A 10,783-nucleotide genomic window follows, 5' to 3' on the forward strand; every position below is an offset into this window, starting at 1 on the left:
CACGGATAAAGTAAAAAATAATATAAGTTAAGGAACCGAATGCATTAAATTAAGGCAAATTCAAAATTTATGTTTACCTAATTTTATCACACTATGATAACGCCGGATAAATCTATGATTAACTTACCAAATGTATAAAAATTAGGTTCAAAATTGCTGACTATGTATTTCAGTCAAACCAACTCGGATAAATGCGATAAATATAAAAACTTTGAACACATATCATTGATAGAAAACAGTAAATATTGATCCATAAAAACAACTGCTTTGATAACGTAATGTGTTGACTGTAGAAGGAGGTGGGGTGTGATGATTTCATTATATCGGATAATTCCAATGTACCTTGAAGCGTGCTTCACGCGACCATAGGAGAATCGTAATCGAGTTGCTCTGGCGTCCAATCTACAAGCCGAAAAGTATTTACTTGATATCAAATTGATATTTTCGATATGTCCAATTGCATTTATAAAATCTTAAATGGGGCCATAAAGTCAATATCAGTCAATAAACAATATTCAAAAATAATACAAAAAATATTCTCCATAATCAAATAATTAACTGATACTCTACAATTTCTAGTAGATGGAGTCAATAGAAAATTGGTCTATAAAAACTAGATTAATTGTTATATTTTTATATCTATATAAACTATCGACTCCACTTGAATTCCGTTTTCTGTGAGTATCAAGAAGTCCATACGTATACTACGATGTGTCACACACTTTAGCACAAGTTGGTTTTACCCTGAAGTAGGGTATACAGTATTGTTGCCAAGATCGATTAGATATAAATGTGTTGGGCTGGTGGATTTCAGTTTATAAAAAGGTTCTACAGCAGCAATTGTGTCCCAGTCGAAAGGTACTAACTAAAGCAGTAAACAGCAATCGGGATATTCAATCCAAATGGCCAAGACTGTCACAAGAATTAACGGGCTGTGGCAGGCGCTGCTGCTACTGTCGACTGCAGCCGGGATTAGCCACCAGGTAAGCCAGTTGCTCGGATAAAAGTAAGCAGCTAATCTCAAGATGGGTATTTGCAGGCGTCCATCCGTGAGGAGCGAGCCAGCGAGGACTTCTATACTGCCGCCGTTGTGGAGTTTAGTCAGGCTGATGGGACCGATCTGACGGCGAATCTGGCGGATAACTTGGCGGGGTATCTGGAGCTCATCAACTCGCCAAATGCCACTGGGGCGGATATCATGGTCTTCCCTGAGATTACTCTGAATACCATGGAATCACTTACATATGTGCCTCCACCCGAGAAAAATGCAACTCCCTGTCTGGACGACCCCTCGGCCGAATACTATCATCCCTTCTTTGTGGAGATCTCCTGCGCCGCTCGTAAAGTCAAGCGATACATTGTGATCAACATCAACGAGAAACAGCTCTGCTCCGATACGCCCGAGGACACGCGTCCTTGTGCCTCTAATGGACACAATATCTTCAATACGAATGTGGTCTTCGATCGGAATGGAGCTGTTGTTTCCAGATATCGTAAGGTTCACCTCTACTTGAATGAGCCTCGGAACACGACAGCTCTACCGGAGGTCGTCACCTTTGACACCGACTTCAATGTCACTTTCGGGCATTTCATTTGCTTTGACATTGCATTCTATGTTCCCACCCTTGAGTTGGTCCAGAAACATGGCGTTCGGGACTTTGTCTATTCAATAAAGTGGCATTCGCAACTGCCATTCTTCACAGGTAGATACTTTATCTTACTAGCTTCGTTGCTTTCTTTGTATTTCATATTCTTATATCACTATCTCATTTATTTTTTTCCTTACACTACATTAAAGCTCTACAAGTGCAGCTGGGCTGGGCTTATGCCAACGATGTGAATCTTTTGGCAGCTGGTGCCAGTCGCATAGAGTACGGCAGCACCGGTTCAGGAATCTACAATGGAAGGAAGGGAACTCTCACGAGTGTAATAAAGCTGACTGAAAACGAACGCCGCATCTACGTGGCCCAGGTCCCCAAGTACAAGAGAACAGAGCAAAGGCGACAGCATCGAACCGTTAGTCAGATGCGGAAACATGTACGGCAGCCCACACCAGAGCAGAAGACCCAGACAACCAGCTCAGGATTCGTGATGACTCGGGACTATATCGAGCAGTACAATACCACGTGGCTAGATCAGGAATTGGCGGGCAGTGCGAAAGCCGAAGTTTGCCATGGAAAGCTGTGCTGCCACTTTGAGCTGGAGTGGAGCCCATTAGATACCGAAGTAGGCAATAAAAACAAATTCGGCTATCGCCTAGGCGCCTACGATGGCTGGCGAAATCAGCCAAATGTAGATCCCAACTATGTTCGCAACTGCGGAATCTTCGCTTGCAGCGGAGTTACTCTTGACGATTGTGGATATATGTTGAGCCCAGATCAACTACGCCTCAACTTAAGCCGAATACTTATTGAGGCCAAATTTCCGAAGAGTCAAGAGATTCTACTGATGCCAAACAGTGTAAGGGATAATCTATTGCCCCTCGAGCCGTCGCAGTTCGAGTGGTCCGTTCAAGAGGAGGAAGACAGGTGAGCTAGAAAGATTTGACCATTAGGATATTGAGTAGCTAATTCTCTTCTCTTCAGCCACATGCTGAATGTTCGCTTTGCACTGGCTAAAACCGAGTCGTTGTCCAACCTGTTGTCCTTCGCTATTTTCGGAAATTACTACGATGAAGTTTGTACTTATGGCGCGGGCTCACCGGAGAAGGATCTTGAATGTGGCTATAAGCCCACTGGCGATGGCGCTGCAGAGCTGCGATTATTCAGCAGTTGGCTGTATTTGCTTCTGGCTATGAGCACCGCATTCTACCTTAGAAATTAGTGAGATTATTTGTTTCTTTTTTTTTTTTTAATTTATACGACGAGCAGGCTTTTTTAAAGTCTAAAATCAATTAAAAATTTGAAATGTTTATAGCTTGATAAGTATGAATAGGCCTAATCAAGAAAATGGAAAGAAGTTAAGTCTTGGGATAGGTCTTAAGTACTAAACTTTTCATACAGAATTTTATACTTTCTACTTTATACACCGTTAATAAAATATATGTGGCTCGATTTAATCAAAGACTGTTTTGAGTTATAGATAAAGCTATTGAAGTCTTTTTATTATTTAGCAAATTACAGTCATAAACTTACAATATCGCAGCTCTAGGCTTATTTATCTGTGACTTTCGTTGGGTAGGACTGATAGGAAGAACTATAAAAATTGTATGCCATTAATATTTATCATATTTTTAAAGTGCGAAGTTGGAAAATATTGATTTTTGAATAACTTGAATTATAACCGTCTACTCTTGTGTATGAATGCTTCGATCTCAAGAACCTACAAGAGTTAGAGACTTGGTACTTGCTTTGTAGGTACTGCTTTAGCATGCGCTGAACGCTTTTCCATTTAACGGTGGATGAACCTTATCGATATTAAGCTATGATATTATCTTGTGGAAGATCAGTGAGATCAGATATAAGAAAATGATCTGGTTACCTAGCAGAGTCCCAACTATAGCGTAATGCTTTTATATGGAAGTTCAGCTTTAAGAGAATTCAGTTGGGCTCAGAACTTACACTGGAGTACGCTGCCATGTAATGGGCAGTTCACCCCGTTAATTACCCCAGTAAATTAACGTAAACATAGAAAGACCACTTACGAGAGTCGACATCAACAATCTGCGCCATAACGAGCATCATCGGATGTCTCAACATAGACTATGCAAGTCCGACTGTCGTGCGCTCAGTTTAGAGCACTCTTCTCACTTCTTAAGACCTCACTGAAGAATATTTGAATGATGTGTCACTTTGCCTTGTGGTATCGATCCCCTTTGTATTATAACTTTATGACACAGCCGAAATAACTAGATAAGATTTTTTTATTTAACTATAATATTTTTTTTTATATTACTTCCAAGTGCCATATTGTGGATAAAAAGAATAACTCATTTTATGATAAGTTAGATTTCTCACACGATATTATTGTTAAAGCTGATTAGATTGATAAGTTTCGCATATTATAAAAGAGGCATCCCACCACCGAAAACAGCGCAGTCGATCCTTTGCCAAGACTCGAGGCAACATCAAATCTAATCGGGAGCAGATACAGAGACGAATGGCAAAACCTATGATAAAAGCTTATACGCTGTGGCAGCTAGTCCTGCTCATGTTGATTGGAGTCCAAATAAGTCAGCAGGTAAGCTTGGTCAGCCTTGATGGGATTTTCGACTCCCCTAATCGACGGATTGGCCTTTGCAGGCGTCCATCCGTGCGGAGCGAGCCAGCGAGGACTTCTATACTGCCGCCGTTGTGGAGTTTAGTCAGGCTGATGGGACCGATCTGACGGCGAATCTCGCGGATAACTTGGCGGGGTATCTGGAGCTCATCAACTCGCCAAATGCCACTGGGGCGGATATCATGGTCTTCCCTGAGATGACACTCAATAGCGTGAATTCACTTACATATGTGCCTCCACCCGAGAAAAATGCAACTCCCTGTCTGGACGACCCCTCGGCCGAATACTATCATCCCTTCTTTGTGGAGATCTCCTGCGCCGCTCGTAAAGTCAAGCGATACATTGTGATCAACATCAACGAGAAACAGCTCTGCTCCGATACGCCCGAGGACACGCGTCCTTGTGCCTCTAATGGACACAATATCTTCAATACGAATGTGGTCTTCGATCGGAATGGAGCTGTTGTTTCCAGATATCGTAAGGTTCATCTGTACTTGAATGAGGCCCGGAACACAACAGTTCTACCGGAGGTCGTTACGTTTGACACCGACTTCAATGTGACCTTCGGACATTTCATTTGCTTTGACATCGCATTCTATGTTCCCAGCGTTGAGTTGGTCGTGAAGCATGGCGTTCGGGACTTTGTGTATCCGACTAAATGGCACTCGCAGCTGCCTTTTTACACGGGTTAGTATGATCAAATACTCTCAAGATTTGGTCTACATCATAGTATGGTTATAATATTTTCTTTTTCATTCGCTCTTCGTTACCCACTCTTTTCTGTATAGCTGTCCAGGTGCAGCTGGGCTGGGCTTATGGTAATGACGTGAATCTTTTGGCAGCTGGTGCCAGCCGCATAGAGTACGGCAGCACCGGCTCAGGAATCTACAATGGAAGGAAGGGAACTCTTACGAGTGTAATAAAACTGACTGAAAACGAACGCCGCATCTACGTGGCCCAGGTCCCCAAGTACAAGAGAACAGAGCAAAGGCGACAGCATCGAACCGTTAGTCAGATGCGGAAACATGTACGGCAGCCCACACCAGAGCAGAAGACCCAGACAACCAGCTCAGGATTCGTGATGACTCGGGACTATATCGAGCAGTACAATACCACATGGATGAGTCTGGAGTACGCCGGAAATGCGACAGCCAATGTTTGCCATGGAAAGCTGTGTTGTCACTTCGAGCTGGAGTGGAACGAATTATTGAATATGGAAGTAGGCAATAGAAGGATATTCGGCTATCGACTAGGTGCCTACGACGGCTGGCGAAATGAACCAAATGTAGATCCCAACTATGTTCGCAACTGCGGAATCTTCGCCTGTAGCGGAGTTACTCTTGACGATTGTGGATATATGTTGAGCCCAGACCAATTACGCTTTAATTTAAGTCGATTAGTTATTGAGGCCAAGTATCCGAAGAGTGAAGAGATTCTCCTGATGCCAAACAGTGTAAGGGATAATCTATTGCCCCTCGAGCCGTCGCAGTTCGAGTGGTCCGTTCAAGAGGAGGAAGACAGGTGAGCTAGAAAGATTTGACCATTAGGATATTGAGTAGCTAATTCTCTTCTCTTCAGCCACATGCTGAATGTTCGCTTTGCACTGGCTAAAACCGAGTCGTTGTCCAACCTGTTGTCCTTCGCTATATTCGGAAATTACTACGATGAAGTTTGTACTTATGGCGCGGGCTCACCGGAGAAGGATCTTGAATGTGGCTATAAGCCCACTGGTGATGGCGCTGCCCAGCTGCGTTCCTTCGGCACGTGGCTGTTGGTTTTGGCTGTTGGTTTCATTTTCCATCTTTGCAAGTAAAGCGTACCTCGAAAAGTCTCTGCAGATTTGAAGCAATAAAGAGAAAAACTTGTGTTTCAGCTTTGCCTTAAATTATTGATCTTTCCTTTGTAAAAAGTAATGCACTCTAGGGATAACAATGCTCAATTTATCAGACAAGCTTTAGGAGAGAAGTTTTAGATGCTATGTCTAAAAGTATGCAATTCCAATATCTATAAAACGAATATAACAAAGAGAGAGCGAGAGAGAGAGAGAGAGAGAGAGAGAGAGAGAGAGAGAAAGAGCGAGAACGCGAGAGCGTGTGAATTAGAAAGGGAGAAAGAGTGAGTGTGCTCTCTCTTATGAGTCAGCTCATCTGAGGTGATTAGGCCGTGCATTATTCATATAATTCTAAGTGGTCGACTTGGACATACCCTGTAAATATATGTACCCTATTAATATTTCATGCAATATTGTGCTATCATAAAAGTTCTCTTATCTAACAATAATTAGCATATTATTCCAGCACCATATAAATATCAAATTTTGAAGCTATTACAGCTGTAGTCGAACACTTTCAATGGTCCCACCCTAGCCTAGAGGGCGTGACTGATAAGAACAGTTAATAGACATCCATAAAAAAAAACTTAGATAAGAGAGAGTATCGACACCCGTAACGATCATAAATCCATTATATCGGATAATTGGACTGTAGCCTGATAGCTGACACACCAACATACATATGTGTATATATGGGTAAAGCCAATCGAAATCGTTGCTTAAATAGTTTGCTCGGCTGTCCAATGTACAAGCGCCGAAAAAATAGCTGAGTTATCAGATTATGCATTCGCTATACGCATGAAAACATTGAAAAGAGGTGATATTATAAAAATTTGATTTACACAACAGTTTGTTGATACTCTATAATTAGATATCTCGCTCATCAGCTGTTCTTTCAATAAGGAGAGTACTTCCCAGATGGATCTTCAATTGATGACTCTGAGTGCTTCATGGTATTTGTATACTTCTTGGAAACACTGTGCACGGGTCGGCGATCATCAAACAAAATAAATATTGACATTCTTGTCGCGTGCAAAATCGAAAGGCGTGCAAAATCAAGCTACCAGAACGATATTTGTCGCACCGAAGTTGAAATACTCTTATATATCATTCCTGATTCTCAAGATGGAACTTTCAGATATTTGTGAGACTATACATTTTTGCCATGGAGTGAGATCTGTCGCATCTGGACATCTGATGAGGAAACGAGTTTTTCATCTAACCCAACGACCTATAGGAACACTATGGAAAAATGTAGTGCAAGTTGTTGCTAGTGCTGATTAGATAGATGATTTTCGGTTTTGGATTTGGCTATAAAAGAGTTTCCGTATCGCCGACTGTATCCCAGTTCAACGTTTGCCGATGAGCAAGGCAGCAACAGCACATCCAAATGGCCAAGAATGTGACTAGCGCTAGCAGAGCGTCGCAGCTGCTGCTGCTGCTGCTGTTGGCTGTTGGAATCAGGCTGAGTCAGCAGGTGGGTTAGCAGCCCCGCTAAGCGTTAGCGGCTAATCGTAAGTTGGCTATTCGCAGGCGTCGATCGGTGAATCGGCCAGCGAGAGTTTCTATATGGCCGGCGTTGTTGAATTCCGTCATGCCAATGGGAACGATGTCCATGCGAATCTGGCCGACAATTTGGCTGGCTACTTGGAGTTGATCAACTCGCCGAATGCCAGCGCAGTAGACATCATCGTCTTTCCTGAGATGACTCTCAATAGCCTGAGCACTGCCAGCTTTGTGCCGTCGTCCGATGCGGAGGTAACACCCTGCCTGGACGATCCCTTCGCCAGCTACTATGAACCGTTCCTTGTCGAGATCTCCTGTGCGGCTCGTAATGTCAGAAGTTACATTGTGATCAACATCAATGAGAAACAGCTCTGCTCCGATACGCCCGAGGACACGCGTCCTTGCGCCTCAAATGGGCACAATATCTTCAATACGAACGTGGTCTTCGACCGGAATGGAACTGTTGTCTCCAGATACCGCAAGGTTCATCTGTATGGCGAGCCAAGGAACAGCACTTTCGTGCCGGAGTCAGTGAGCTTTGACACGGACTTCGACGTGACCTTCGGCCATTTCATTTGCTTCGATATCCTGTTCTACGCCCCAGCCCATGAGCTGCGTCTGACGCAGGGCATTCGGGACTTTGTCTTTCCTACTATGTGGTTTTCTCAGCTACCTTTTCTCACAGGTGAGTCCAATTGGTGCAACAGTAGGCTGAGTTCAATGAGCATCTCTTATTCCTCTTCCACAGCTGTTCAAGTTCAGCTGGGCTGGTCCTATGCCAATGATGTGAATCTTTTAGCTGCGGGCTCCAGTCACACGGAGTACGGCAGTACTGGAACAGGAATCTTTAATGGACGGAAGGGAACTATCACCAGCGTAATGAAGCTGGATGAAGGCGAGCGTCGCATCTATGTGGCCCAGGTGCCCAAGTATCCCAGCTCGGCTGCTACGTCACATCGACGTGTCTCGACTCAGAGACAGAAGCAGCGACGTGGGCAGAGTCTGGAGCAGAGGGTTCTAGCTCGAAGCAGCTCAGGCTTCAAGATGAAGCGAGACGAGAATCTGGAGCTGTACGAGAGCGTATGGCTGCAGCAGGAGCGTAATGTGACACAGGATGTTTGCCATGGAGGGCTGTGCTGCCACTTCGAGCTGGAGTGGAGTCCAGTGCAGGCAGGAGGAAGTCCTGAGAGCGCTTTTGGCTATCGAGTGGGCGCGTTCGATGGCTGGCGCAATGAGCAGGATGTGGATAATAACTATGTGCGCAACTGCGGCATCTTCGCCTGCAGCGGACCCAACATTGAGGATTGCGGCCTGCTGCTGAATGCGACGGAATCAAATCGCAACTTCAGCCGGTTGCTCATTGAGGCCAACTATCCGAAGTCCCATGAGTTTCTGCTGACGCCGAACAGTGTGAGGGACAATCTGCTGCCACTCGAGCCATCGCAGTTCGTGTGGTCTGTCCAGGAGGAGGAGAAGAGGTGAGCCTAAAGCGGATCTATTTTTAACTGTACGATACTCATATATTAAATGCTTCTTTCTTCCAGCCATTTGTTGAGTGTTCGCTTCGCACTGGCTGAAGGCGAGTCCCTGTCCAACCTGTTGACATTCGCAATCTATGGAAATTACTACGATGATATTTGCACCTATGGCATTGACTCCCCGGAGAAGGATATTCAATGCGGCTATAAGCCCGCTGACGATGGGGCAGCCGACTTGCGATTTGGTGGCAACTGGTTCTATATGCTTACCGTTGTGCTCTTTATAGTTAGCCTTAGTAATTAGAAGGAATCTTTTTGTGATTTTTACTGTGGGATAGACCTTTAGCAGAAGGGCAAGGGTCAGATGACTTTAAGGATATTGATGAAATCATTATAAATCTACGAAAACTTATATTTCCTAGATTTGTCTAGACTAGTGTAAGAGAAACTCAACCAGTGGGGGTCATAGATTGAGACGCTAAGTAGAACTGGTGATGTCAAAAGAAACAAGTAAGTATGGTATACAAGTATGTATGCAAAATTTCATCTCTCTAGTTTTTATATCGACGCACTCATACGGACGGACGGATGGACGGAAGGACAGGGCTATATTGACTCAGCTCATCGCTCTGATCAAGAATATATATATTTAATTGGGTATGCGGTGATGCCTTCTGCCTCTTACATACTTTTCACAAAACCATTATACCCTAATCTCCCACTTTCAGTGGGTTCAAGGTATAAAAATAAATATATATATATTTCATAAATTTCTATAAAAACTACGTTTTGATGAACTTTTTTGGTTTACTTCTTTCAAAATTTACTTTTTTGCTTGACACTAATTCCGTGCTCATTCCAAAATTATTGCTAGAATGCAAAGTTAGCTACATATTAAGCCAAGAAACGGCTCTAGTTCAACTCATCGATTTCAGTTCAAGTGCAAGCCCTCTACCTTTAGTATTTCTGAAGGCAAACCGAGGGATCTCTAGGCCTATCACCTAAAGTCTGCTCGTGGTATACTAGTTCAGTTCATGGCATTTGTAAGACTAGTTCATCTATTGCAATTAAATTGTACTAGCTCTTCAGTTCAGAGAAGAAATAGAATGAGCTGGAATTTGTGGAACTAGTTTAGTCCATGAAACAGTGTTAGTTTAGTTTATGAAATATATTCAAGTTTTTCAGATTATCAAAAATAGCTTGCTGATGATCGATGGAGCTAGCTCAGCTCATTTTGTATATGGAATGCATATGGAATTAGTTTAACTCATGGCATGCATAAGTCTAGCATAAGTCTAAGCTCATGGCTCATATAAAATAGTTAAGCTTATGGACCATAATTTATGTAACTCTTTCAGCTTATTTAACTAGTATTTGTAGATGTTCAGCTTAGGAAAATGTACATCGAAGTAAACTTATGGAAACTTGTGGAGCTGGTTCACTTTAGGGCATGGCTGGTACTAGCTGGACTCATTGAATAGCTATAACCAGTTGACCTAACTAATCATTGTAACTGATATTGATCTCTCGTTTCATAGATCTGATTACTTCTCAGTTTATCATGAGGGCCTAAAAGTATGCTCACCTCGATCTTCGTCTGAATGCCTCCATAATTCACATATGCCAGAAACGATAACAATAGACGGCGACCATAAACCGCAATGTCCGATATGAACGATTAGATAGAAATAGAAGAGAGAGAGAGAGAGAGAGAGGAGAGAGTGAGAAGGAGGGTGGGGAAAGTGAATTC

The 10,783-nt window shown here is 43.2% G+C and overlaps 3 protein-coding genes across 3 annotated transcripts; all 3 read left to right on the forward strand.

Annotated features, from left to right (window-relative positions):
• Positions 1-840: 840 nt before the first annotated feature.
• LOC6585515 (vanin-like protein 1) lies at positions 841-3,058 on the forward strand. The gene is made up of 4 exons (XM_002011107.4): positions 841-983; positions 1,040-1,703; positions 1,799-2,528; positions 2,586-3,058. The coding sequence occupies exons 1-4, from the start codon at positions 903-905 to the stop codon at positions 2,821-2,823; spliced, it is 1,713 nt and encodes a 570-aa protein (XP_002011143.1). The 5' UTR covers positions 841-902; the 3' UTR covers positions 2,824-3,058.
• Positions 3,059-4,037: 979 nt separating this feature from the next.
• On the forward strand, positions 4,038-6,103 carry LOC6585514 (vanin-like protein 1). Its single transcript, XM_032732815.2, has 4 exons — positions 4,038-4,179; positions 4,242-4,905; positions 5,007-5,739; positions 5,797-6,103. The coding sequence occupies exons 1-4, from the start codon at positions 4,099-4,101 to the stop codon at positions 6,029-6,031; spliced, it is 1,713 nt and encodes a 570-aa protein (XP_032588706.1). The 5' UTR covers positions 4,038-4,098; the 3' UTR covers positions 6,032-6,103.
• Positions 6,104-7,377: 1,274 nt separating this feature from the next.
• LOC6585513 (vanin-like protein 1) lies at positions 7,378-9,445 on the forward strand. Its single transcript, XM_002011105.4, has 4 exons — positions 7,378-7,526; positions 7,583-8,240; positions 8,304-9,033; positions 9,100-9,445. The coding sequence occupies exons 1-4, from the start codon at positions 7,440-7,442 to the stop codon at positions 9,335-9,337; spliced, it is 1,713 nt and encodes a 570-aa protein (XP_002011141.1). The 5' UTR covers positions 7,378-7,439; the 3' UTR covers positions 9,338-9,445.
• Positions 9,446-10,783: the final 1,338 nt, after the last annotated feature.

This window comes from Drosophila mojavensis, unplaced genomic scaffold, assembly GCF_018153725.1.
Source record: "Drosophila mojavensis isolate 15081-1352.22 unplaced genomic scaffold, ASM1815372v1 contig_136, whole genome shotgun sequence".
In the NCBI taxonomy this organism is placed as follows: domain Eukaryota; kingdom Metazoa; phylum Arthropoda; class Insecta; order Diptera; family Drosophilidae; genus Drosophila; species Drosophila mojavensis.